General features: G+C 42.9%; 3 protein-coding genes across 6 annotated transcripts; 2 read left to right on the forward strand and 1 right to left on the reverse strand.

Annotated features, from left to right (window-relative positions):
• The first annotated feature begins 1,758 nt into the window (after positions 1–1,758).
• On the forward strand, positions 1,759–13,168 carry LOC120717739 (ras and Rab interactor 3-like). Of its 2 annotated transcripts, none has more exons than XM_040005957.1 (13): positions 1,759–1,992; positions 4,663–4,755; positions 5,678–5,818; positions 5,920–6,057; positions 7,512–7,625; positions 7,840–7,929; positions 8,652–8,702; positions 9,143–9,253; positions 9,465–9,581; positions 11,055–11,171; positions 11,456–11,495; positions 11,683–11,737; positions 11,856–13,167. In XM_040005957.1, the coding sequence occupies exons 2-13, from the start codon at positions 4,693–4,695 to the stop codon at positions 12,592–12,594; spliced, it is 1,776 nt and encodes a 591-aa protein (XP_039861891.1). In that variant the 5' UTR covers positions 1,759–1,992; positions 4,663–4,692; the 3' UTR covers positions 12,595–13,167. The 2 variants fall into 2 exon arrangements, with proteins under 2 accessions (XP_039861891.1, XP_039861892.1); XM_040005958.1 differs by lacking the exon at positions 1,759–1,992 and adding an exon at positions 2,732–2,779 and having other exon boundaries at positions 11,856–13,168.
• A 1,484-nt stretch (positions 13,169–14,652) lies between these two features.
• Positions 14,653–17,479, forward strand: atf4b (activating transcription factor 4b). The gene is made up of 3 exons (XM_040005965.1): positions 14,653–14,841; positions 15,523–15,978; positions 16,088–17,479. The coding sequence occupies exons 2-3, from the start codon at positions 15,627–15,629 to the stop codon at positions 17,083–17,085; spliced, it is 1,350 nt and encodes a 449-aa protein (XP_039861899.1). The 5' UTR covers positions 14,653–14,841; positions 15,523–15,626; the 3' UTR covers positions 17,086–17,479.
• Positions 17,480–18,614: 1,135 nt separating this feature from the next.
• On the reverse strand, positions 18,615–26,704 carry si:dkey-110g7.8 (GTPase IMAP family member 8). Of its 3 annotated transcripts, none has more exons than XM_040005961.1 (7): positions 26,600–26,704; positions 24,738–25,762; positions 23,019–23,574; positions 22,291–22,388; positions 21,601–21,732; positions 20,731–21,321; positions 18,615–20,584 (listed from the first exon to the last, which is right to left on the reverse strand). In XM_040005961.1, exons 2-7 carry the CDS (start codon positions 24,766–24,768, stop codon positions 20,511–20,513), a joined length of 1,482 nt encoding a protein of 493 aa, XP_039861895.1. In that variant the 5' UTR covers positions 24,769–25,762; positions 26,600–26,704; the 3' UTR covers positions 18,615–20,510. The 3 variants fall into 3 exon arrangements, with proteins under 3 accessions (XP_039861895.1, XP_039861896.1, XP_039861893.1); XM_040005962.1 differs by lacking the exon at positions 26,600–26,704 and having other exon boundaries at positions 24,738–25,334; positions 25,557–25,886; XM_040005959.1 differs by lacking the exon at positions 26,600–26,704 and having other exon boundaries at positions 24,738–25,886.
• Between the last annotated feature and the right edge of the window lie 1,057 nt (positions 26,705–27,761).

Here is a 27,761-nt window from a genome sequence, read left to right on the forward strand (position 1 = left end):
CATGGGCTCCTGCTGCAGTTGCATCTTTGGTAAAGGCACTGGTGTTTATAAGATAGTTGGTTTTTACAAATGCTTGACATGGCGAGTAGTATTCAGCCTGTGGTTTTTGATAAAATAGGGAAGTAACCAAGCCACGAGGACTCGATTTTTTTTCTTCTGCTGCTTTTAGAAAGTCATTCCACAGTGTCCAAATGACTGACCGCTGCTTTTAGAAGCTCACCATTTAAAGCCCTACTCAAATATGAATATGCACACTTTTGGCTTGTTTTCACTTAGGACTGTTACCTCACAGTTGAAATTGTTGGTTGGATACACTGTTTTAGGTATGTTCAAATATATTAAACATTCATGTAATTATTGGAGTAAAAGGGTAGCATTATTAGACACTTATCCCTACTGTTTATATAGGCAGGGATGTGATGATGTGTGGTGTAGAGTGCCCAACAGCACGTCATATGACAGATAATTATATAACAAAATGGAAGTAGCTGTAATCTGTGATCTAAACCCGAGTCCTAAGGTGAACAGTCCAAAAACCAGGGGAGGCTGGGAAATGTGCAGGAGACAAAGAGACCTCATCCAGAGACAACTCAATATAGAAAGGGAAACACAGAACACCAACCACTTTATTAGGTACACCTCACTAGTATCAGTTTGGACCCCTTTTGCGTTAACTTAATTTTTCATGCATTCAACAAGGTGCTGGAAACCTTCCTCAGAGATTCTGGTCTATATTAACATGACAGCATCACACAGTTGCTGCAGATTTACCAGCTGTATGTCCGTGATGTGAATTTCCCATTCCACTATATACCAAAGATGTGCTATTGGATTAATATCTAGTGACAGCTGAGGCCATTTAAGTACAGTGAATTCATTGTCATGTTCAAGAAACCAGTTTGTGATGATTTGATTTGAGCTTCATGACAGATATTCAGCTGGAAGCAGACATCAGATGATCGATACACTGTGTTGAAGAAGGGATGGACATGGTCAGCACACTACTCAGGCTGTTCAGTTTAACTGATGCTCAGTTGGTGTTGTGGGCCTCAAAGTGTGCCAAGAAAATATCCCCAACGTCAAAAGGTAAACCACCGAGCTTGAAGGCTAAACCGCCCACAGGGGCGAGCGGGGAATTTATATATATATGATTCAGCTCTCGCCCCGGCGGGCGGTCTATCCTTCAAGCTCAGGTCCTCTACCAGAGTTGTGGGAGCTTGAGGGTCCTGCGTAGTATCTTAGCTGTTCCTAGGACTGCGCTTTTCGGGACAGAGATCTTTGATGTTGTTCCTGGGATCTGCCGGAGCCACTCGCCTAGTTTGGGAGTTACCGCACCTAGTGCTCCGATTACCACCCTCCACATTTTTTTACACTCTTTTCTGAGCCTTGGTACTTCTCGAGCTTCTCGTGTTCCTTCTTCCTGATGTTGCTGTCATTTGGAACAGCTACATCGATCACTACGGCTGTCTTCTTCTGTTTGTCTACCACCACTGTGTCCGGTTTTTGTCCATCTGTATCTGAAAGACCCACAGGCTTTTAGGTCGGTCATTCTCCAAACTGGCAGAAATCTGAGAGATCCCACGATGAAGCATGAGAAGCAGTTGCTGTCAAAGCAGGTGCACACCTGGCCTGTCAAACAAGTTTTAGATTAAATCCCCTGCACAGACAAGTGTGTTATCGACTGACAGGTGTACAGACATGGAAAAAAAACAAAACTAAAATGGCCCACACACACACACACACACACACACACACAAACGGGTTTGAAAGTTGTCTTTAGGTTACTATCCAATTTTTCATCTGTCTAGAAACTGGATCCAGCCACATATTTGTGCCTCCATCATGACGCTGGTGGGAGGAGCAGGCACTGTGGCGCGACAGGTGCTACCAGTACAGCATCCAGTGTGTTAAAGGATCCTTTAACACACTGGAGTCATGAAGGAAAATACAAGGAATAGCAGATAAAGTTACCTTCTAAACGGGAGCACGGTGGTAAGAATGGCCTTTTCTTGTGTTTATTTATTTTATTTTTATAGAATTAAAAGAATATTCTATAGAAAATATTAATATTATAGAATATTAAAAGGCCTAAAAGCTACATAATGTTATAAAGAAAATGTCACCATCACTAAGAGTTTGAGCATGAGTTGAAGAGCTATCACCTATATGCTGTAGCTTATACAGTTAAATACTCAGTTTAGTGTAAGATATAATAGATATAGTAAAACATAACTGGATCCCATGTTCCAATTATGTTTTGGAACATAATTGTTCATTCAAAGAAGATTTCACACATCTTTTTAACCAGACTGCAGATGTGTTTACAGGTGTCGCACGCTTCCTGTAAAGGCTTCTGTTAGGAAAGACACATTAGTTTTTATCAGCGATGCAAGTCACACATAAGCTAACTTGTCATTGCATTCTAGGCATGTATTGTTTTTTCCTTGCACGAGTCTGATCATTTAACTGCATAACCCAACTTTTCTGCTATAACCCATGAGAAAACAAAACAAGTATTTATAGTCTAGCTGAGGAAGACAGTATAAAGTCAAAGGAGCTTGCAAAGAAAAGCGTCTGGACTTCTTTAAGTTGCTTGAAGACGTTTCACCTCTCATCCGAGAAGCTTCTTCAGTTCTAAGGTCAAATGGTGGAGAGTCCCAGATATAAACCTAGTGGGAGTAACCCCCCACAGAGGGACAAAAGGACCCCCTGATGATCCTCTAATCGCCTGAGCCAAGGTGTGAAATTGGGTGTGGGCCCCAATCAGCCAGAGTTTCGGGTGAGTTCATTGTGAATCCTGGCCCCACCTTATCATGCGAATTCCTGAGATCAGATGGCCCAGGATGTGAGTGGGCGTTAAGGCGTCTGGGAAGGGATCTCAAAACTGGATTATAGATGGCAGAGAGTTGGTGTCGTAAACCCCCGCCTCTGTTCAAAGATGGTCGCTCACAGTGGACATAGATGGCTTCTTTCACTCCTCTTTCAAACCATCTGTCCTCTCTGTCCAAAATGTGAACATTGGCATCCTCGAGTCAGCAAAGAGGCACAGAAAAGAAGACCAGACACCAGCGAGGGAGGATAAGAAGGACAGACGCAACAACATTGTCATCCCCTATGTAGCCGGTGTATCAGAAAAACTCAGGAGAGTTTTCTCCAAGCATGCATTGGTCATTCAGACTCAGCAACACGCTCAGACAAAAACTGGTTCACCCGAAAGATAAAACGCCAAAACACAGACTTAACAATGTGGTGTATGCTGTACAGTGCAGTGAGGAATGCCCAGACCTCTACATTGGAGAGACCAAACAGCCACTTCACAAGCGCATGGCACAACATAGAAGAGCCACCTCCACAGGACAAGACTCAGCAGTCCATCTGCATCTAAAGGACAAAGGTCACTCTTTCGAGGATGCCAATGTTCACATTTTGGACAGAGAGGACAGATGGTTTGAAAGAGGAGTGAAAGAAGCCATCTATGTCCACTGTGAGCGACCATCTTTGAACAGAGGCGGGGGTTTACGACACCAACTCTCTGCCATCTATAATCCAGTTTTGAGATCCCTTCCCAGACGCCTTAACGCCCACTCACATCCTGGGCCATCTGACCTCAGGAATTTGCATGATAAGGCGGGGCCAGGTTTCACAATGAACTCACCCGAAACTCTGGCTGATTGGGGCCCACACCCAGTTTCACACCTTGGCTCAGGCGATTAGAGGATCATCAGGGGGTCCTTTTGTCCCTCTGTGGGGGGGTACTCCCACTAGGTTTATATCTGGGACTCTCCACCATTTGACCTTAGAACTGAAGAAGCTTCTCGGATGAGAGGTGAAACGTCTTCAAGCAACTTAAAGAAGTCCAGACGCTTTTCTTTGCAATCTCCTTTGACTACGATGACCTGGATGACTGAGAACCTTCACAGACATAAGACAGTATAAAAGTATAAAATAATTACAGGAAAGCCGCGGTTTGCTGCAATTTGTCTGTAAAGATGGCCAGTTGCAAGTAGAGATTGCATTGGACTGGACTTGAAAATAGCTTTGCCTGAAACAGAGCTAATAAAGTCAGAGAAAATCATCTAAAATAATGTCTAATGCCATTATTAACGGCAGTGTCAGGTGTGGCTGAACATCAGGTCCTTAAAAATATGACATAACAAACTTTTTCATCTCTAATCTTGACACGTGTCTTTAAGATTCTTGCTAAATCTAGAATGAAGGCCTTCAGTGGTTCACTGCTGTTCTTATAAGTGTGTTTTCCTGAGATATCAACAAACCAATAATCCTGGAGAGGGCCGTAAGTGCATAACTGGCCCATGATGGCTGCTAAAATCCAATCCATAGACAGCCACATACTATCATATGCACATGTGTAGTCTTATATGTTGTAGAGGTGGAGCTGGGGAAAGGAAAGTATTAAGTTAGGTTTTTGAAAGATTGTCAGGAGATAAAATGTATAGAAACTGAACTTTTTAAAAAAAAAAAAAAAAGGTAAAAAAAAAAAATCCCTTCCTAGCAGTTCCTGATTAACAGAAGAATTTCTTGTAACATCTAATTATGAGTTGTGTTTTCCTGACAAATCAACTAAACAAATAGGCATTCTTTTTCCCTTATCAAAAAGAATGAGTTTTTTTTTTCATTTCTGTCATACTTTAAACCCCAAAGTCATCCAGTCCCTGAAGGACAAATGACACAATGGAGTCAGCCAGCTCAGATGAAATCCAACAGCCTATCTACGAAGACCCGGACGCTTTACTGGTAAAAACTGATTCACATTAACCTCCTGAGTCCATGAACTGCTGAGTCTTTATTTTTTGGGTGTTCACACTTCTAATTTAAACATTGTATCTATTCTCTAGAAGAATTCTGAACATTTATAGCAGTATAAAAAATGGAATTTTAGGCCTTGTATGTGAATAAACAAATCTTTCAGCTTTCCTTTAATTAAACTCAATATTTTTGTAATTAAACTGTTGCTTGTACAGAATGCAATGATTCGCAAATCCTGTGAACCCATATTTTATTCACAAGAGGGCAAACTATCATGATGCTGTCTTCTCTGAGGCAAAGTGGAAAACCTTTTTGTGGTCAGACGAATAGAAATTTGGAATTCTTTATGGATAACGTGGATGCCGTGTTCCCCAGACTAAAGAGGAACATAACCATCCGCCTTGTTATCAGCACTCAGTTCAACAGTCTGCATTTCTAACAGGTTGCATTAGTGCCTATGGCATTGGCAGTCTGCACGTTTAGAAGGACAGCGTCGATGCTGAACGGGATGCACAGGTTTTAGAGCAACATATGCTCCCATCCAGAGTTTCCATGACATTTCAGCAGATAATGCTGAGCCACACACTGCATCTAATAGTGTACCATGACTTAGTAGTAGAAGAGTCCTGGTTGTGAACTTGCCTGCCTACAGTCAGACAACGTTTCATTCCCCAAAGTCTAGCAGACGTTTATGAAGAAGAGGAGCTGGTAAAAAACATGGCGCAATTTTTTTCTTAAAAATGGTATATTTCTCTGTTTAGACAGTTTTAAACAGTTTGAAAACAATTTGACTTTATGAGATTTCTCAATCATTGCATTCTGCATTTATTTGCATTTTACACAGCGTCCCTGCTTGTTTGGCACTGGGGTAGCAGATAACAAAATGCTAATTGCCTGCTATTTTTGACAGCCTGATGACACACATGAAGCTCAACCAGAAATTAAAGTCAAGCCTGTACCAGCGCCCAGGTTGAAATTATATCAACAAACCAATAGCACCAGTAACAAAGCTGAGTCCTCCAATAAGGCTGGAAGCACAGCACCTACTGCAGTAAGTTGAGCTCTTTTTTTTCACTTAATCACATATTGGCTCATAAAGATAGCAGATACTAATAAGTATGTATTGATTCATTTCCTCTTTTTTGTGACCAGACTTCCAGTGGATCCCCTGCAGGCTATAAGAGGCCTCAGCCTGCTCGTCCTGCTCCCAAACCACCAACCGATACTAAAAAAAATGCTGAAAAACCAGCAATCGCAGAAAGCGCTTCAAATGCTCATTCACCCGTGATGGTAGAAAAGTACTTTTATCTTTAGAAAGAATACTTGGGGAACTATGCGTCCTTGTGGGTTTTGTGACAAGGAAGCTAATGCCTTTTCATGGTTGTTAGACAAGCTCCGTGAACATAAGACAAAAACACAAACTAAATGTGGACTTCTCAGAGTTGTGCTGACGTATTATATATAACAGGTCAGTGTTAAAACCACAGACCATATAGAAGAAAAGGTGTAGCCATTGTGACATCAGTCACTAGTTTTATTTTACTCCAGCTGGGGCCAGAATTGATCAAGATAGATATCATGCAGTGCTGGTAAAGACCAAAAACTCAGCTGGGAGGTGTTTAATGAGGTCACTGAACAAGCAAGCATCTATTTCTGTACATTTTCATGCCTTTTTGGAACCACGTTAGTCACCACATGCAGGCTCCTAGAAAGACTGAAAGTTTAAGATACCACGAGTTGTATTCACTTTTCAAACTCATGGCCAAGCCTAACTTTTACATTCATTCTGTGCTAGTTACAAGAATCCAGAAAGTCACAGGAATAACTAATGGAGAACACAATCTGCATTTGATCAGGCCAAACCTTTGTTCCATTTAGTCCTTTTCTCGCTATCCCTTTGTGAATTTGGTAATGTCTTTGAATGTTTATCCTGTTCAAAGGTCCTCTTCTTCAATACGTCTCTGATATGATCCATAGCTGACTCAATGACTGGAAGCTTAATTTTTTAACCTGAAAGTTTTTCCTAATGCTCTTCCCACTAGCGATGGCTTTTCCACAGCATTCCCACATAATCACTGTCTATTTGTAGATGTATTCTGTGATGACATTTAGAGTTTGTGGAGATGTCAATGGAAAATTGTACTTAGTAGTCAGTATAAGCTTTTAATGATATAAGTTTGCATGTGATAGAATACTGCATAATAACCTTTTGATGACTTAGACTGTTGTTCACTACAAGACTTGTTCTTCCCACAGCGATAATAAGAGCTGAACAAGCGGTTTCACTCCCTACCAGGAAGTGGAGAGAACATTCTTATCTTCACTCCCTAACAAGAAGAGGGGCCGCGTCCTTCAGAATCACACACACACACATACACCTAACATACACAACCACATATGCACCTGCTCACGTATCAACATTCCACTGAACAAATGTATTCACTGTTGTATTATTCTTGTGTATAAATAAAGACAAGTGCAAGAACAGAGCGCACATCACAGGGCCCCCACTCTGATGTGAGCGCTCTCTGACCGCCCTTGCAAGTAAAAACTGCAGCGTGTGTTTCTCCACTCTCTGACTCTCCGCTGAAGAAGTGTCTTTTAGAATAAATCTCTTGACAGGAGAGTGTATCTTTTTAATTCAAATGCTCTGACTGACTTTGATATTCCTGCCAGTCCAGGAAATTGTTTGAATTTATTGTAAATGCTACATGTATAATTTGCAATTTATTTTTCTGCCACAGACTCCAGATCTACACATTGAACAGGCTCCTCCTCACCCTCCTCAGCCTCATCGTTTTCCAGCTTCCCACAGCAGTTATGGCCAGACGTGTTCATCAGCGAATCAAAGATACGAGGTAAGGGCTCCATCCTCATCAAGATATTTCCCTCAGGTCATAAACGTAGAGTCAGACTTCTCTTCAACACCTGAATGTGCAATATATTATTTTCTAAGCTGGAGTTAAATTGTTATTAGAACAAAAATACATGCATGGAACCTGAATCTTTGTTGAATCAAATAGTATTATGCATTTTCATTTTCTTTCTTTCTTTCTTTCTTTTTTTTTAAAGAACACATCAGATCATCAATCCAGGCCTCCCTCTGCAGGCTCCACACATCTAACTCCTGTTTTGCCAGCTCTTTCTCAGGAATCACCAAACGTAAGTAAGCAAACTAAACCGCAAACTTAAAGTGATGCACTACAGAGAAAGCTTCTTCTCTGAGCTTCTCTGAACCTATACAAGCAAACATAGCGTTTTCACCGGTTTATAGATCTGTTCTTCATCTCCCTCCTGCTCCCCCATGCAGCTCTACGGCAGCCCATTAAATGTATGGGAACATTTTTGAAATTTGGCACAACAGTTGGCGACCGTCCCCTGATTAATTTCTCCAAGTTTCGTGTCAGTATCTTGAGCTACCAGCCAAAGCTAGTCAAAGCTGGACCTGTATTTAAACACATCCCTTTTGAAGCAAACGAGTTTCAGTTTGACTAAATTCGAATGAATAAGGTGGAGACACCCTCACACAGGAAATGAGATTATATTTCAGCAACTGTTTACATCTCTTGCCACAAAACTTTGTTTCTTGATCACTGGCTACAGTTGCCACATCAACTTTGACCGGCTAAACTGCCTGGCTATTCACTGTTGCTTGCAACTATAGTCGAGATAATATTTTACCAGAGTTTTAGTAATATTGTGGCAATGTTGGTCCAACCCAGCAGTAAACAGCAGGAATACTCAGCTCTGTAAAATGTTGGACTACACTCAGATTTTTGTTCATACTCAAGCACATCATGCAACTACAACTTGAGAGGAAGTAGGTCGTTGATTCTCAGACCACAAACCGGACTAACAAACTTTTCTTTTCATCTCATCTCCAGGAATCCCCCAGCAGCAGCACTATCTCAGGGAGAAACTCTTCGCCTTTACGAGTATGAGAGTTGGTCCTTGGATGCACGCCATCACAGCGATTAACAGTGCAGAAAAGCATGCGCTCATCATTAAGAGATGGAATGACAGATAATAAAGACTTTACACCACACTTATATTACGTGTCGAGCACTGACAAGCACACTTTATCAAGGTCAACCCACAAAGGGAATTTTTGGGATTATTTTTAAGCATTAAGATTAGTAATAAAAATATTTCTTGTCTGTAAAAAACCTAATATGCCACTGGTTCCAGAAATGACTTCCTGATCCAACCTGTTCCATTTATTCCTTTTGAAAAATGCTTTTTTATTTCCATTAGTTCTGTTTTTATTCCCTTTTCTGGATTTGGTTTTGTCTTTGGAGGATTAATCTGTTGAAAGATCTGCTTCTGGTTAAATGCTAAATAAATGTGTAATTTGCACTTTATTTTTTTGGCACAGAATCCAGATCTGCATATTAAACAGCCTCCTCCTCCCCCTCCTCGGCCTCATCGTTTTCAAAGTCCCCCCCAATATTATGAAACACAGTCTTCAGCGAGTCAGAGATACGAGGTAAGTGCTCCATGCTCAACAAGATATTTCCCTCAGGTCATAAATGTAAAGACAGACTTCTCTGAGACATCTGAATGGGAATTGTAATATTTTCTAAGCTGGAGCTAAATAAGTATTACAATAAGAGGACATAAATAGGACCTGACTCTCTCTAGTTAAAATAGTATTGTATGAAATATTTGTCTTATGTTAACTTTTTGTGTGTGACTAGAACAAGCCAGAATGTCAGTCCCCACCTTCCCCTGCAGGCTCCACGCATCTAACTCCTGTCTCACAGGCTCGTTCTCAAGAATCACTGAACGTCACTGGAAACAACTACAGTACACGGGTAAACTGCAAATTAAAAGGCATGCAATATGGATACAGACTTCTCTCAGGTTTCACAAACTAATGCTACACAGTGTTTATATGTTTTTACATTATCTCCCTCCTGCTCTACCATGCAGGTCCATAGCAGCTCACATATTTTTTTGTGAGTTAAAATTTCTGAAATTTGTCACAACAGCTGGTGACGGTCCACTGATTAACTTGTCCAAGTTTCAAGTCTGTACGTTGAGCTACCAGCTGATCGCTTTTAAAAAATATCTCTATGCTTCATCACGCTATAAAGTCACAGTTTTTTATTGAATTTCATAAGCCACAAATTCTTTTTCAAGCATTTACATTCAAGGCAACCGGCCTCTTTGAAGAAGTGGGTTTTCTTTCATGATCTGTACTGTTGAAAGGCCTGCCAGTCCTGAACACCAAGTCATTTTAAAACTAAGGCACTTGGATTTTATATCTAGTAGTATATATAAAATCTTCTTAAAAACGAAAGGTTTCTCCCACGCTAAGTCCAGATGAACAGAATCAACCTTTTTGGGACTACACAGACTTATCTCCCTAATCTGGACCCATTGTATAACATCAGTGACATAAATGTATAAACCCTGACATAAGAGGAAAAATCAGTTGAATTGGATTTCTCCTCTGTGTACCACGTCTGTGACTAGCAATAACACAACTGCGAGAGCCAAGCGGCTTTCACGGCTGGAAAATTTCCACAGCAGAGTCACATGTGAAACTCATGGGAATAATAATGATCTTGAAGTTGATTATAACAATTTCCTGCTATGGAAATGGCTTATTTTATTTACCTGAACTGGAGTGTCAATGGAAAATTGTATTTAGTAGTCAGTATAATCTTTTAGTGATATAAGTTTGCATATGGTAGAATACTGCATGTAGTTATTTGTATTAGGAAATATTCAACCATGTATACTTAGAGGCATATAATTAATTGTGTGTGATCTCTAACAGGCTGCAAAGGCTTGGTGTGTATTCCACACTAGAATGCACACCCACATCCTGGGAGCACGAGAGAGGTCATACTTTCTCTTATTGTTTTACGGCAGGATTAACGTAGCTACGTTTGTTTTAGTTTAAGTGCTTCTCTACATATAGATGAACTGCTGGACTTCCTCACCATGTTATTTAGGGTGAGGGGGAGACTACCCTTTCCTGACCAAGGATGTACCTTTTGTGCTTTTATGACCCTTTGATCAGCACACACACACACACACACACACACACACACACACACACACACACACACACACACACACACACATACAAACCACTGAAGTATAAATAAAGACCAGGGCAAAGCTCAGGGCGAGTCTCTGAGACTGCCCTTGCTAGCAAGAACTCTGTGTGTTTCTCTTCTCTGAGTCTTTACTGAAGAAGTGTTTTAGAATATTTTCCCTAACAGAGTATTCCTGTTATAGGAAAGCTGACAACCAAAATAGTATGTCCATTACAGAACACACCACCACAGCTTCCACTGAACCCACCATCATCACATTCAGTGTCTGGAGGATCAGTGCACTCTGAGACACCTCGGTACCTCGAGATCCTTCAGGATGATTCAGATGAGTTGGTGAGAGAGACAGCGCACTCTGCAGTTATACGACACACACGCTTCATAATATACACATGTATTAAAGTTGTCTTTTGGTTACTGTTACGGTAAAAAGGACATGGATGTAAGTCAGTTCATTGTTTTTACAAATGACAAGTTGGTGTTTGCAGACAAATGCATGACAAAGATCAGGGTTTTCCTGTAAAGTCTACCTGATCTTTTATCTAACTGTGATTTAGTACAATGTGATCTTTCCCTCGTCAGCGAGTGATTTTCATATAAAAATGATCTGTTTTCCTCAGGACCTCAGCGGGCTATTGACCTGGTTCAACAGAATGATAAGTAAGGAAAAAAATTGTTTCATAATTGCCTTGAAAAAAGGCATTTTTATTCTTTCTTTTATTCCAAGAAGTAGTAATTAATGTAAAAAACATGAAAACGGTTTGTGAAAAATGATCCTTGGTAACACAGAGCATTATTATATTGTTATGTCCAGTTTATTGTATTCATTTCTGTGCAATCATTTCAGCGTCCTCTGATTCGTCTTTGTCACTCTATGGTGTCAGCAAAGAGGATGAAATGAGGTAACCAAAAACATGAAAATCTGCATAAGTGTGATGATGGAAGTCAGCGAGATAAGCTGTTGTGTACCTAATTACATGAGCTACAACTTTTTGTCTCTTCTGTCACTGCTCTTTGAAGCTCAATCAGTCAGAGATCCATGAATGTTGCAAAGGCTTGGCGTCTCTACAATCTTCTAATGAGTAAACGAAAAGAAGACCTGCAGAAGATCATCACAGATTTCCATTCCATCTGTGAGAAGCTAGACAAGATCAAGAAGAACAACAAAAACATGGGTATTGCCGGAGGGACCACGGCTTCTGTGGGAGGGGTAGCTGCAGTGGTGGGGATCGTCCTAGCTCCGGTGACCATGGGTGCCTCGCTGATTGCGACAGCTGTCGGCGCTGGCATGATTGCATCTGCTGGAGGTATGGGCGCTCACGCCGCTATAGTCAGCAAGAAGACGGTGACGAGGACGGCAGTTGAGAAACTGGTAAATGACTACATGGAAGGTGTCGCTGATCTGGAACGCTGTCTAGATTATATTATCTTCACAGTGATGGAGCTGCGAAGGCACGGCATTGCTAGGTTAGAGAGTGCAGGCGCTCATCTGGATGCGGTGAGGATGTTATACATATTATGTGATGGAAAAAGCAACACAGACATTCATGGGGGGAGAGCTGCACAACCAGGTGGGACGTCATCTGAGAAATTACTTCAAGCTTTTACCAAGGAAATGGATCTTTATTTTACAGAAAAGAATGGTCAGAAGCTGAAGAAGTCAAATAAGGGCATTTTTTCGGGTAAAGTTTGCCTGCTGGTTGATGGTCTACAGGAAGGACTGGATCATCTGATTGACATGTGGAAAAAGTTATCTTGAATCAAAGAACACTGTGTTTGTCCTTTGTGTGTGTGTGTGTGTGTGTGTGTGTGTGTGTGTGTGCGTGTGTGTGTGCGTGTGTGTGTGTGTGTGTGTGACAGAGATGTGAAGTGTGTTTGACTTGACTCCTTTTCGATTGATTTGAAAGTTCCTGTACATTTACGTCACTGTAAAAATGGAAATGCTTATGTTGGAGTCACTACTGAAGTCCTGATAACAATTATGATTAAATATATAAATTAACAAAAGTTACTCTTGTATGCATTTAATCGTGTGGTATCAATAAACAGTACTGCATCACCTGCAAAGTTGAGTATCAGTAATTACTTTTTTTTTTTTTAGGACACCAGTCAGCGACAGTGGCTGCAGTGCAGAATACAAACAATGGCAGAAATCATAAGGATATGCTGCAGAAGGATATCACACTCCTTGCTTTAGCTTTAGCTTCACAACATACACCTTGTTTTCTTCTCCTCGCTACACCTGTGTTATGGTATAACTGGAAAAAAGATGAATGTTTGACTCATTAAGCGCAGCACTCCCTCAGAATTCGGATAATCTCAAGGATCTTGGGGTTATTCAAAGAACCTTGTTCACCTTGTAGTTTTCTTACGGAACCTTTAATAGCTCAATTTAGGAAAAATAAAAAGGTTACTGGAGGAACCTCTATTAATGCTTGAGGGGCTCCTGCAGGAACCTTATTAAAATGCTTCCATCAAGATCCTTTTATAAAGTTCAGTGCAGGACTAACTGATGCTGAAGAGGCTGATAGTTGTATAGTTGTAATCATTCAAAATATAACAATTTCAAATCTCAATATTTTCATAATATAGATCACATGTGCATTATAGTGCCAAAAGCATTCACTTATCCATTGGATCACTGAATTCAGGTGATCCAGTCACTTTCATTTTCATAGGTGTATAAAATCAAGCACCCAGGCATGCAGACTGCTTCTTCAAACATTTGCTCTGTTTGCAAATGTAATTATGGTGTTGGGTCGTTTTTCAGGAGTTGGGTTCAGCCCCTTAGTTCCAGTGAAAGGATCCCTTAATGTTTCAGCATACCAAGAGATTTTTGACAATTTCATACTCCGACTTTGTGGGAACAGTTTGGGGATGCTCCTTTCCATAACTGCGCACCAGTGTACAAAGCAAGGCCCACAGAGACACGGATGAGCAAGTTTTTGTGGGATATCAAACAGGAGATATCACATGGAACCCTACAGATTAAGAATGGGAAGTCACTCAAGTTCATATACATGAGAAGGCAGATGAGTAAATACTTTTGGCAATATAGAGTACCTTTTATGCTGACATAATGCTTAACAGCTTACTAGCTTTAGGTGGCACACTTAGTTGAATGTTATGAGAAGAAAAGCATTGTCATTAACACCAGTCAGACCAGATAATTAATCATAAACGTCCCACCTGTGGGACCTACACCTTGTGGTGAACACTGTGTGGAATGAGCATGTGCAATCACATAGACACACAGATACAGACTAATGCAATCTCGCACAAACAGAGTGAGGAACTGCTTTTCCACTGAGCTGTGGCCTCCAGCAACCCTCACCCAATCCCACATACACTATAATAACCGTCAGGACTGTTATTACACTCTATAATCACTCCCTCTGGCATAATGATGTTTTTATTTATTTGTTTTGGTTTTTTTGTTACTATTTATTCTTTTTTAATGGGTATAGGAGGGATGCCAGTGGCACTTGTGTAACAACAGCACAGTTCATCCTTTTCAATTCTGTTAAAAAAAATTAACCACCCAAAAGTAGTTCTTTGAAAAAACCTTCCTGTTAGAGGAAACTTTATAATAAAGCTATTGCTATGTTATTATAACAATTAGTCAGTTAGTCGCTATCTATACAGATAAATGGCAGTTACGCTTATATATATTGAAAGATGTGGTATTAATAAATACTGCGTCACTTTCAGAAGTTTATTTTCAGTGACTACTTTTTCAGACAGCCAGCAGACAGAGGGTGTGACGCGGATTGATAATGTGGGCACGGCGGATGCATATTGCCACTCCTTGCATCAGCTCTATATCGCGAACTGCTCACAACTATCGCCATTTTCCTTCCCGCGGAACAGACAACGAGCAGATATTGTTGGACACCGCGCTATTTGCCGAAATGGCAGTGTGAAATTGTGCCGCGACCCAGCAGCAGCCAGCAAAACAGTGCATCCAGCCAGTGCACTGAGTCACTTCTAATTCAGCAAAAATGTCGTAAGTATTATTTTTTAACATACCAGCTGTCGGGGACAACCGTCTGACCTGGGAGCCGGTCTGACGAGTCTGCTGTTATGTTTTTAAATATATATATATATATGCCATACAGTTATTTAATATAACGCTAAACACCTTTATTTGAAACTATTAAATCAAATGACGACAAAACTGAAGTGACGCAACACGTGTTACTGTCACGATTTGTAACATTTGACGCAGTTTTCGCAAATAAGCTCGTAACATTGTATCTGTGAAAACGCTAAACCCTCTCTCACACTGATTAATCAAACTTTTGTTCTCATGCCGGCCTCCGAGCGCCAACGTGGCACTCAGAAAATGGTTCGTTTCCTCTTTGTGTCAAAATGGCGGCTCGCTGCAGGCGGACTGAGAACAAAAGTGTAGCTGTTTTGTTTTTTTGTGGGGAGGGAGACGGACTCTTTGACCTCGCTTGCTAGCAGACTTACGTCAGAGTCATAAGACTGGGAGCTGCGCGGAAACACGTGATAGATCACTGGTATTGCAGTCTTGGGGGCAGTGTTGGTAAAAATTAAAAGAATTTGAGTCAGGATGATTTTGTTTATACTTGGAACTTTCTTTTCTGTAATAAATGTGAAGGGTGTGTGTGTCTAAAATGGTGTTCAGGCATTCAAAAACATTTGTTCATCTTTCTGTCTTCAGGTCCTACGTGGAAACCCTCAGCACTGCTGCATTTGACAGCATAATAGAATTCGAAGCTACCCTAGCATTGTCACGCTCCCCATTTGTGACCAACAACAGCCATTATGACCATGATGATGACCAGCTCACAGTTTGGCCAGGAAGACATGGAGGCCCTTCTCTGGGGGCCTTCCTCTCCCATGGCTGACGCCATGGACTCGCTGTTTTTCCGCCCTGACAAAGAACAACAGAAAGGAGGAGGAAGCTTGGAGGGGGATGCTGAACCTGCTTCCCCCCTCACCTCCTCATCGCTGTCGTCTTCCTCTTCTCCTCCGCCCTTCTACTCCCCTCCTCCCTCTCCGCCGGCCCTCCTCCTCCATGGGGACAAAGTCGGGATGGAGTCTGATCTGCTCTTCCCTTTATTGGCCCACCCAGGTCAGCTGACGTGTAGCCAGGCGCTCTCAGGTGACGGCAAAGGTAACGACTTACTGTTGAGTATCCCCTAAAAGTTCAGACACCTGATGTCAGAGTGTAACGAAGTATAAATTAATAGCTCATTCATGTTTTGCTTGCTCTGCCTCCACAGAGGATGCGCTCAGTGACTTGGATTGGATGGCTGAGAAGGTGGATCTTAGTGACCTTGACCTGGACTCACTGATTGGCTCCTGCAGTCCTGCTGAAGAGTCTCACAGCTCTCCAGAAGACCTCCTGGCCTCCTTTGATTGCCCCATGGAGCTCGACTCCCTCCCCCTGCCAGCTCTCTCAACTCCTGTGCTCATGGATCCTCCCTCTGCTTCTCTTTCAAGTACACCGCCCCCTTCATCTTCCACTGTCTGTTCAGATACTGCTGTCATCACTGTGGATGATCCTGAATCCTGCATCGATGGGCAGGAGGTTCCTTCTTCTCCACTTTGTATCCCAGAGCCTCAAGAGGAGCTCGAAATCAAATCAGAGCCTACCTCCCCAGACCCTGAATCCCCTGTAGTAGAGTCTCCCTCCTCCCCTACCTTTACCCTGGACCTTGGCAGTGAAGTGGATGTGTCAGAGAGTGAGGTGAAGCCAGTGGTAGCCACTGTGGTCCCTCAGGTCCCAAAGCTTGTACTGTCACTCTCACCAACTCGCATCGTCCTCGTGCTTGCCCCGAAAAAGGAAGTCGGGATCACCACGGCCACCACGTCAAAGGTCATTTGTTGCTCCCCACCATCCTCCCCTCCAAAAACACCCTCCAGAAGCAGACCCTACCCGGAACCAAATTACAAAGCTAGTCCGCCCTCTCCTAGCACCACCAGTGTCAAGGTCAAGTCCCCACGCGGTGCAGGTGGACCTGAACGTGCAGCTTTGAGGCCTCCAAAAGACAAAAAACAGAAGAAGATGGAGCAGAACAAAACTGCTGCCACGCGCTACAGACAGAAGAAGAGAGCGGAGAAGGACGCCCTCGCTGACGAGCACGTGCTGTTGGAGAGGAAGAACCTAGAGCTGGCAGAGAAGGCCGAATCTATGGCCAGAGAGATCGAGTATCTCAAAGAACTGATGGAGGAAGTTCGAATGGCAAGGCTCAAGAAGGGTCTGAGTGCTGACCCCTAGTGGCAGGACCTAGCAGTGACTGATCATGCGTGATAGGAAGTGATGACTAGAAAGTGGGCTCAGTGGGTTTTATTTTTTTGAAAATGAATAACAGTATAGTTGAAGCTGCATCTGCACTGCATGACTTGGATGCACAAGAAAAGAAGTGTTTGTCAGATGATCACCTTTTATGTATCCAACACTGGTATTAAATATTGAATAGTCACGTAGAAGCAAGTAGTTGAAAATTAAGTAATCTTCTCCCAGTATAAACATATTTTATTGTATGTATTTGTGTGTATTTGGACCTTGGTAACCTAGGAACTGACTTTTTAACCTTTCAACTTGTCTATATTATATCACAACCAGACTACATGTATTCTCTCAATAAAGAGTAATAAAGTGCTTAAATGAATTGTGGCAGTTTTTCTTTTTGCATGATGTTGACAAGAGAATGCTTTAACATTAACCAGATGTTGAGTAGGAACTGGTGTTGGTTTCTGAGAATTCTTTCGTTAGTGTTTAATGAGTTTGACCTGAGTCTGAAGCATGAAAGTAATGTGGATGAATACTACAAATATGAGCTTTACTGTAAATTATCTGTTCTCTAACTCCAAACAAGGCTGGTCGCTATCTCAGGGTTTTCTTTGAAGCAGAACTGAAGATAATGGGGCCCGCCTGATGGTCATGTTGTCAAAACGCATGATTATTCAAGTGACAGTCATGTGAAGTTAATTCTATTTATAAGCTTATAAAAACATCTGGGTGCTGCTTTATTTCCCAGTGCATAACAACACGTTTGATTGGGCAGATTTCTCTACACTGGATACTCTTAATGATACGACCCCAAAAGATGTAATAGTATGTTCAGTCCCTCTGCAGCTCATTAAGGTGGTTCAAAAGTTTATGCTGGTCATGAAATTGAGCATATTTTTATTTGTGCCAGTGTACAGGAGAGGGGGAGAAAAAAAGTGAGAGTGCTGACTGGTGCTGACCTAGGCACAACTCGAATAATGTTACCCAACAGAAATGTGTGCATTCATCCTACGACGGGACCTAGGTGTGCGCTCTGTAATTGGCCTGGGCTCGTTTCCAGATAGCTCAGGGACTATTTACCATACCTCTCTGGACAAGCGCCAAAGTCACAGCAGTTCAGCACTAATAGGCAAAATATTCCTTACAGGCAAAAACCTTTGCTAACTTTGTGTAAATGCCCTCATTTGTCAAGAGTGAAGCAAGAATTATTAGGCTCTCTTTTTGTCTGCCAATGCAAAACAGATCTGAAATTACCTTTTTTGCATTATTTTTTGAATAATCTCCTTTCCCAGTAATGCAAATATTACCCAAGTTGAAACAAACCGTTTCAGAGCTCATTTTTATCTGCCTTCATCTTCACATGCAGTATTTTGCTTACTACACTGCCACCTAGTGATGCTATCACCACACTACCAGATCCTCTCAGAGGTAAAACAGTGAGATCTTTTGTCTTCAAAGACATGATTTGCATTCAAATTGAAATGACAGTTAAATAATAAGACGAAAGCCAAAAATACACAACAATATATCCATATCTTTTATTATCATTGTCTCAGGATGAACAAAGTACTGATGTTGCAATCTCCACATAAAGAGGGACCACAGAAAGGGACGTCACTTTGGCTACAGTAAAGTGGTAGAACTTACACAGTGCAAAAATGCTTCACTAAGAGCCTAAAATGGTACATTATTTTACATTGTTTACTACACTTTTGATATACTGAGGTGGTTTGGGACTCGCGGGACGTCCTCGTATTAAAATGTGAAAGTCATGCGTGTCACACTTAAGTGCTGCCGGTGGCTTATGTGGCTAGATGAAGCACAGAGGTTGCTGAAGCGTTGAGAGGAAGCAGTGCTGCGGTTTCATTTACAGGCTACATCATTTGTAGAAAATTCCATTTTACAGCATGGCAGTGCTATCGGTCACATATTATGTATTTGTTTTTATTTCAGAGGGTGAATTCTATTTTATCCCCTCCTTTTTCTTCTTTTCTTTTTTTTTGCAGCTGTAAAGGTAGAAGGATGTGATGTGATACCAAAGAAATCGCTTATTCAAGCAAGAAGAACGAAGTGAGGTTGCCTTCAGCTCTATAGGCACTCATTTTTCCACATGCTATGTCTTAACATGCCTCTGATGGCTGTATATATTTATATATATATGTATGTATTTTTCTTTAAACTACTGATGTTTGATAGCTCAAGGATGTAGAAAAAGTTACAAGGTATTAAGAGCCCTATGAGAGCTTGAGTGGTTCATGAGGTTATGCTGTTTCTGTAGCATGCGAAAGCTTGATGTAGCCTATAGGATACTGCCCTGCTGCTACTGCTGCAGGGTGTGCTCCTGCTGTCTCGCTTTGATGCTGAGGCACGTAGCTGAATCTGCCTTGTCAATACACGCACTGAGTGCATGACCATAAGCAGCCAAGCAGAGCTGGCCCGGGTGCTCCACGGGGATCTGAGGCTGCGCTAAGTTTCGACACAGCCTTCTTTAAACTGTCTTCCCAGCTCCTCTTGAGCATGAATGCAGAGGTGTGATAAAAATGACTTGCGCTTTTTAGCTGGTTCTTAAAGACTCACTCCCTTTAAGCTCCCGGTAAACTAAAACAAACACTCGGAGAAAGCCCCAAATTTGGATTAACATATGACTCACGTCCACACTTAAGCAATCATCATTAATCTGCGTCTCTGTGGCTGTGCCAGATTTTGCCCCTTTTTAAACTAATCCAACTCAGACTCCCTGAGCAGCAGAGACGAATGCATTTTTAACGGAGATCATTTCAGTCTCACTAATGTGAGAGGCAAGCGTTACCTCATGTTTTTAACATCTGAAGGTTGTGCGTGCATTTCCAGCACACTTTGTCCATGTTTGGATTTGGTATTAAGTAGCTTGCTTTCACTTGAGCTTTTTTCTTTTGCTTGTAAATCCTTTCTGATTCAAACTGATTGACATCAGAGGGAACAATCTTCCAAAACTTGCTAATGACACATGTGATCCCACCCTCAAATCTGAAATTGCAGTTTTTTTTGTTTTTTTTAAAAACGTGTAGCTTTTTTGGTTTGGATTTTGCCCTTTTTTTGCAACACGTAATACAAAGTTGATCAGTGCGGACGGAATAAAGATTTACAAAGATTAGCAGCAGCTGACTTCTGTGGACATGCTCGCAGGCTCGGGGTGTGTTTTTGAGCTCAGGTCGCTCGAAGCAGGACATCTCTCCTGCTGTTCGGCATGAGGAGCTCGTCTTAAACGTCTCACTCTCCAGACCTACTCATCTGAACCCTTTGTTGTCCCTGAAACTCTTGAGAGTTAGAGAGGGATATCTCAATGAGATTTTAGTTTTATGAGGTGATGTTCATGCCCCGTTAAAAGGCTCACAAGGAGGAAAAAGACTTTTCCCTTTAGTCTGATTGTGTCACTGTAGCTGGCATCCCCGGCAGTCGTCCTCCGGTTCGGTGTTGTCAGAGGAGTAGGAGCTCTCCTCGCTCACTGTCAAATGCAACATCATTTTATTAGTGTGCATAATTTTCATAAGCAGATCAGCTGTGTACATATGTGTTTTTCAACTGCAACACGAGACAAAAGCCACTGAACATTAGCTATCGTTGCAAAATATATAGAAAAAAAGGACTTACACCACTCTGTCTGTATGGGAAGGAAGGCCTTGTCGCCGTTCTCTCTGATCATCTCTTCAATCTTATCCAACAGGACCGACACACTCCTGTCTTTGCCAGGCGTCTTACTGTCCAGTACGTGGTAATAGTTCCCACAGTATTCCAACAGTCTCTGCAACTCGCGTCCGCCTCTGAGGATGTGCTCCTCAATGGGCGTGCGTCCCAGCCAGTCACCACAGCTGAACAGCACCATGGTGTGGAGGCACGCGCTGTCGCCAAACAGAGTCTCTATGTGCGCCACAAGCGTTCGCCGCTTCCTGGCGGTGAGGGACGAGACGACGGGGAGGACCAGCAGCAGGGTGTGGGGTCCGGGCCGCAGGAGGGCAGCCCCGCGCTGGGACTCCTGGCGGATTCGCTTAGGGGTTCGCCTCACCGAGAACCAGTCCCAGCCCGGCGTGTCTACAATAGTGACCCGACGACCAGACACGAGCGCCTGCCGCCTGAGGCACAGCTCTGTCTCTTGTCCTGATTCAAAGTAGCGGCGGCCCAGGATGCAGTTCCCCACAGAGCTTTTTCCAACACCCTTCCAACCCAGCAACAGCAACCTCAGTTCTAAACAGAATGACGAGGACAGGATGAGAAATAGAAGAGTAGTCAGATAAACAAAGCGGAGAGAATGAAAAAACTCTGAATAAAAAGCAACGCAAGCTCAACAGGAATGAGTAAGCAATTTGCTACAACACCATTTCGTGGGGTGGGGGTGGTGGGGGTGGTGGTGGTGGGGGGGGGGGGGGTTTTCCCTAGGGTAGAATCGTGACACATGTGAATTCAACTCTCCTTCACCACATGACTCACTCAATTACACACCTCAGCACACACAAACGCTCATACCTCTGGGAGGTCCTCCGATCATCTGCTCCCTCTGTCGAGCGTGCTCCTCCATCCTCATCCTTTCTTCCTCCAGAGCTCTCCGGGCCTGTTCTTCCTCCAGTAAAATCAGCTCATTCACCTCAAAGTACCATCCTGCATGAAAGCACCCATAAATTATTCACCGAACTGTTGTGTGTCAGCTCTTAATACACATTAAATAAACAAGCACGAGTGAGGAGGGGGGAATATTAATGCACATTGCACATCTGGCTCTGTTACGATTATATCCAGGGTTTGAAGCCACATATAAAGCCTTTCAAGCCTTTTCATGGGAAGTCCATGTTTATTTTCAGCAACATCCCAGAATGCTGCTGGCAGAGACCGGTGTTAAATGAACCCGACTGCAGTTCTGACCACAAACATTTGTGGTATTGTGAACAAAATACAACAAAGGAAACTGAACAATTAAAACGACGGCAGTTCCTTCCTCAAACATAAGCACCACAGGATACGGGTGAAATAATCTGTGCCGTCTTTTATTTGTGTCGCTGGCTTCAACATTAATATAAATTCATGAAAAAACAAAACATAAACGTGTTTCATTTCCAGCATTTGAGATGTTTCCCTACTGTTTTTAATTAAAACTAGAATTAAAACGCTTCTCATCTCATGAACTCTACATGGTCTTTACTTTAATAAATCCAGCCAAACCTTGGTTGTCAGTGATCATTTCCTCCACTTTTTCCATCAGCTCGGGTACTTGTGTGTTTTCTTCTGTTTCTTTTCGAGTGTTATCAAAGGCGTGGTACCTGCAGGGGGGAAACCAGCTTTAAAAGGAGCATGACATTCAATTTATTTAGAACTACATAACAACTGCAGCATACAGTTTCCTTTTGCCCTGAAAGAAACTTTCCACAGTTTTCAAAAATGTCAGAATTGTTGTCTTACTGACAGCGTTGCTGTTGGTTGGTGACAAAACTGAACTGAAAATCAGGAACCTTTAGATCTTGAACCTTACATTCACTATAAGCTAAGCAGTCTCTGGTGCTGCCAGTTTGATGTTTAACACCAACTAAGCAATCCAGTGTGAACAGATGCAGACGTTTTAGCATGGCACTCTTCTATGTGGAGAGTTAAAAATCCACCATGAAGTAGTGACTAATCCACCCTGAAGCTTCATACGCTCAGTTTTATTGTTATTGAAGCTTGCAGCCAAAGTTGACTGAAATGATACTGCTGGAGATGTTATCAGATTTGCACAACTGTTTTTTCCATAGGCAGCATGTTCAGCGTAAATCAGGTTTGAAGCACAACATCTGCAGCCGTTTCCCTTTAGGTTATCTATCAAACTCCTGCTGCACAGTCTAAACATTGAGTATCTTTTGAGAAACCAGAGGAGACACTGGGAAAAACGGGAAGATAGCAAACTGACGTTATACCTGCTTCCACATCTCTCCACCAGCCATTGCAGGGCCTCTCCAGTATTTGCTATGTGCTCCTCGATAAAAACCCCCTTGGGCAGCTTGTCTATCCCGGTGAACAGGACCATGGAGTACCTCCAGGTCCCTCCCCCGAGGGCGCCGAGCTGCTCCTCCGCAGCCCTCCGCTCAGTCTCGGTGAAGGGCTGGGTGACCGACACCACCAGAAGGATAGCGTGCGGTCCCGGAGGGCAGAGAATGGCCCCCATGCACGGGCCCTCGCTGTCCAGGCTCGGCGGCGGTCGGCGTGGGCTGTCTGACTCGGCCCCCGCGTTGTCGTTGTTGTCAGCTTCGGCGGCGTCGTCCGGGTCGGCCGGGATGGCCCACGGCGGGGTGTCGACCACGGTGACACGGCGGCCGTAGATCTCAGTGTGGCCCACGTTGCTGTGTGTAGTCTCCGTCCCACCATCAAAGACTTCATCTCCCAGGATGGTGTTGGCAGTGGAGGTCTTACCGGACCGTGGACCCCCGAGGAGCAGCAATCTGCGCTCTGGGGGATGGCGGCCCCGGGGGTCTCCTGTTGTAACACAGTGACATCAGAACGCTGCTTCTCTACTGAATTTGAGCACTCAAAGCGCTTTCTTACAACCCACTCACACACACACAAGTGCTTTTTTTTATAATTGGACATTCACACACACACACACACACACACACACACACACAGGTCGTTTCATATGTAAAAGTGAATTTTGCCAAACTGCTTAAAATACTTTTGTAAATTACCTTTTTTTCTTGAAGAAATCTACCAGGTCATGTGTAATTTTCATTGCAATATTAATCGCATTTAAATTAAAAGGGGATGGCAGTGAAACTTCTGGCGCTGTGATGTCTCTCTCGCGTTCTCGGGAAGTCCGAACTCCCGTGTGAACTTACGAAATACAGACTATCAAGTAAGGACTAGCGTACTCGATTATTGAGAAACAGCCATAATCTGATGGATGCATCAGAGGCAACTCGGGGTTCAGCATCTTGTCCAAAGGTGAAGGAGCCAGGGATCAAACCTAGGTAGAGGTATATACTTTTAACATTCTGTCAGAATAGATTTTGGATCTTAATTTGTTTAAACCCACTATTCAGTCTTCCTACTGTGTTTTGGAGATGGCTGCACCTCTGCATCCTTCACACTGCAATGCAATTCTACATTCCCCCCTTCTTTCCTGGCCTCCCTCCTTCCATTCCCTCTCTGCTCTCATCTTATCTGAGAAGCTTGCTACCTTATACCTCGTCTCTTTCCCTGGCTCCTCGTTCAGTCGCGTCTCTGTCCCGCTTTGGCTGATCTCCCAGCATCCCTCATCTTTTTATCTGTCCTCAGATTTCAGAAAAACAGAGGCAGACACACCACTCTGTCATGTGAACAAAAACATGACGCACTCTGAGTTTTGATTCTTCTTTTTTTCAAAGGCATCAGAGAAGTATTTGAATATCCAGAAGATGCTCAGAGGAGTGATGCGTGCTCCATGAGGAGGAGGAGGTGGAGGAGAGTATGAGATGCAGAGAGAAGTTTATTGATTAATGATGCTCACTGACTTTCCATGTATGCCACCAATCACAGAAGTTGACACGAGCAACAGTTTCCACCTCCAGCCGACGTTTGAGAAAGGATGCTGCTGTTAAAGTAAAGGTGATGATGTCGAGCTCGCTGTGAGGTGTCTGGCAAAATATTAAAAAGCCACTTACCGGTGTCAGAGGCAGAGGACACAGCAGCCATCTTGTGTGTAGAACCTCTGGCTTCCTCCTCCTCAGCCCCCCTCCTCCGTCTCCGTCTCACCTCCACGGTGCCTTCCTTTTTCGTGCCTCTTCAGAAAGCCACAGATGCGGAGCTTAAATGCTTCCCTGCTCTTGCTTTCACTCTAACCCTCATTCTGCTGCAGTGTAGTCACTCTATCTTCAGTTTCCTGCCCCTGCCTCTCTTCATTTCCTCATACTTAAACCTCTCCCTTCCTTCTTTTTTGTAATCTGTTTTCTTTCACACCCCCTTCACCTCACCGTGGCTCTTCCTAGTCTTTTCCTTTATGGATACATACATATATATCCCCTCCGCTCCCAGTCCTCCTCCCCTTCCAGTACTCCTTTCTTTTGTCTTCTTTATCTGTCCGAGCTGAGGGAAAAGATTGTGCAATGCAGGAGACTGGAAGCCAAATCCACCCCTTCAGCAGCTGCTCCAATAAGATGTCTGTTCATTTTTTTGAGAGAAAACAGAGGAAGCTGTGCCTCCCACTCGCTTGTATCAGACGGCAGCAGCAGCAGCAGCAGCAGTGTGGCACTGTATGCAGACTGCAGTCAGGTGGACAGACGGAAAGATGGATAGACAGAGAGAGAGAGTCAGTACTTTGTGCTCGGCTTACAGCTGGATGTGCTCCCCAGATGTTGCATCATGCATGAACACAGCTATTCATAATATATATGACGCCTCTAGACATGAGAGTATTGTGCGAGGCAGGAAGGGGGATTTATGCTGCATGAATACATTTAAATGTGATACAAGAAACGGCTTACATAATAAGTAAGAGCTTCTATAAATAGCAGATGACTGTAAGACGCTGTCCGATCGCTTTGGAGTCAAATCTTCGCCGCCTTAGAGTGGATACTGCCTGAAGGATACGACACGTTTAGCAGAAAAGTCATCCTGAATGTCTGAGCTCATCCTTGGCTCCTTACCAGTTGAATTATGTCCGCTATGTGGGGAGGTACGTTCAGGGAACCTAGGGAAATCACGGAAGTCAGAAGGTTAAAAAAGAAGAAGCAACATTTGCTGTGTAGATTTTAAAGACGTGGGTGACAGTGCTAATAGGACTCCAAACTCTTCGCTGACGTACTCGTGTTTATTGCAGCGATCATAACACGTTTTAAACGTTTTGTTGACGTCTTTTCATGTATCGAGGCAAAGTTAGCGCTTCGACGTCCCAGCGTTTTTGAAGTCTGTACAGTCACGTCACACATTAAAAAAAGGACACCTTCCACTTGACCACGTGATCCTACCAGAAGTCGGCTATTTAAAGGATGGTGATGTTCAAAGCATGAGATTAAAAGTGAACAGAGGACATTCAGACCCTGTTTTGTTTTATTTAAAACAAACAAACAAACAAAAAACAATTATTATAATGTGGAGAGAAGGATTTATCTCCATATCTGTAATCTGGGTCGAAGTAGGCCATAGATGGATGAGGGGGACTGACCTGTCTGGAGCAATAAACACTATAAATAAGTAAGGTGAGCTCGTATTTAAGGAAATAAGAAAATGGGTTGGGATTTTCACTTTTTACAGATGGTGAAGTAATTTACTAAGAAATTTAGAGTTTGCTTACTGAAACTGTTGTCACGGTCCGGGTGCGCTGCTGGTAAATTACCACTGAGTTCTATATTCTTCGATGTCCGCCTCTGGGCGGAGCTGTGACCTCCTCACCTGTCCAACTCACCTGGAGCTAATCTGGGGCAACCTACTGAGGGTATTTAAGACCAGTTTTGCTGTCTCTTCGTCAGCTTACCCGGGTAGGTAACAGGCTCTCACGACTCATGTGCGCCCAAATCTATGTACTTACCTTTTCTTCTTTGTGCTACAGCTCTCTGGTTCCGCCACTCGGACACCGGATCACACTCACTGGATTAGTCGCCCAGCTTCACGCTCCCTCTCCCGGCAAAGATTTTCAATAGCGATGGCCAAATGAAGCTATCTGAAGCATTAGAACTTATGTTGAAAAACTGTTCATTACTTGAAGCTTTTCACACACAGTCGTGTTTGGTGACATCTGTTGGCCAAAAATATGTAGAGCCGCTGGAATCTACAGCAATAATGAACTGCTTTCTTATTGATTGCCCACATTACAGAGCTGACAGCTTCTGTTTGATATCATGCGATATCCAAATTATGTTATGTCTATTCTAATAATAACTAATTTTGTATAATATGCTATAACTTCTATAATTATAACTATATGTATCGTCAGTAGCGGTTTTTGATACGGGCGACACGGGCGGTTGCCCGGGGCGGCATCACGGGCATCGGCAAAAAAAAAAAAAAAAGATTACCCGTACTCATGCTGCCCCGATATCATGCCAGCGCATATCGGGAATGTCGAAGACACCGATTGGGTTTCCATCAACCATTTGCTGGGAGTAAGGGCGCCCTCCGTTTGCGAGGTGCGCCTGCTGCTTGCTGCACAGGGAGGAGAGGGCGGGGCGGCGGGGGATTCTCTGGCTGGCTGGAGCAGCATCTAATAACCAACTCGCAAAATAAAACAAAATAAAAACAAACCAACAAACATGAAAACACCAGACATTATGATGCAGGCTTATAATTTGCACCGATGTTTTTGTTTTTTTTTTTCAAAATTCTATACGCAAAAAGTGAGCGCGGTGCGCCTGCTCGCTGCTGAAGTCAAAGTAAACTTTGTTATCTCCGCTACATACAGTCCAGTATATGGAGAGACGAGACGACGTGGCTCCAGTTACAGCAGTGCAAGTAAACAAAGAATAAATATGAGAAGAGTAAGAAAATAAATATACACTTTAGGACCAGGGGTAAAGGGATCAATAACAATTTAAAATTTATAATTTACAGTTTGATGATTTAAAGCAAGGGCGTAGATTTGGCATGGACGGAAGGGACATGTCCCCACCAATAATTTGATCTCTTCGAGTAAAGAAAAACAAACCGGATAAAAAGAAGAAGAAAAAAAACGATCTGTCAACGTCTCATTCACC

The sequence above is a fragment of the Simochromis diagramma genome, unplaced genomic scaffold (assembly GCF_900408965.1).
Source record: "Simochromis diagramma unplaced genomic scaffold, fSimDia1.1 OVJJ01000510.1, whole genome shotgun sequence".
NCBI classification, from domain to species: Eukaryota; Metazoa; Chordata; class Actinopteri; order Cichliformes; family Cichlidae; genus Simochromis; species Simochromis diagramma.

What these genes read in the sequence shown, in the direction of transcription:
- si:dkey-110g7.8 (XM_040005961.1), bottom strand. Translation starts at nt 24,768, where the DNA reads ATGGCTGCTGTGTCCTCTGCCTCTGACACCG. An exon ending in GTCCTCTGCCTCTGACACCG is followed by an intron (nt 23,575 to 24,737) that starts GTAAGTGGCTTT and finishes GTGTTACAACAG; the next exon opens with GAGACCCCCGGGGCCGCCAT. An exon ending in GATCGGAGGACCTCCCAGAG is followed by an intron (nt 21,322 to 21,600) that starts GTATGAGCGTTT and finishes CATTCTGTTTAG; the next exon opens with AACTGAGGTTGCTGTTGCTG.
- atf4b (XM_040005965.1), top strand. Translation starts at nt 15,627, where the DNA reads ATGACCATGATGATGACCAGCTCACAGTTTGGCCAGGAAGACATGGAG. An exon ending in GCTCTCAGGTGACGGCAAAG is followed by an intron (nt 15,979 to 16,087) that starts GTAACGACTTAC and finishes CTGCCTCCACAG; the next exon opens with AGGATGCGCTCAGTGACTTG.
- LOC120717739 (XM_040005957.1), top strand. Translation starts at nt 4,693, where the DNA reads ATGGAGTCAGCCAGCTCAGATGAAATCCAACAGCCTATCTACGAAGAC. An exon ending in CAGCGAGTCAGAGATACGAG is followed by an intron (nt 9,254 to 9,464) that starts GTAAGTGCTCCA and finishes GTGTGTGACTAG; the next exon opens with AACAAGCCAGAATGTCAGTC. An exon ending in GAAACAACTACAGTACACGG is followed by an intron (nt 9,582 to 11,054) that starts GTAAACTGCAAA and finishes TGTCCATTACAG; the next exon opens with AACACACCACCACAGCTTCC.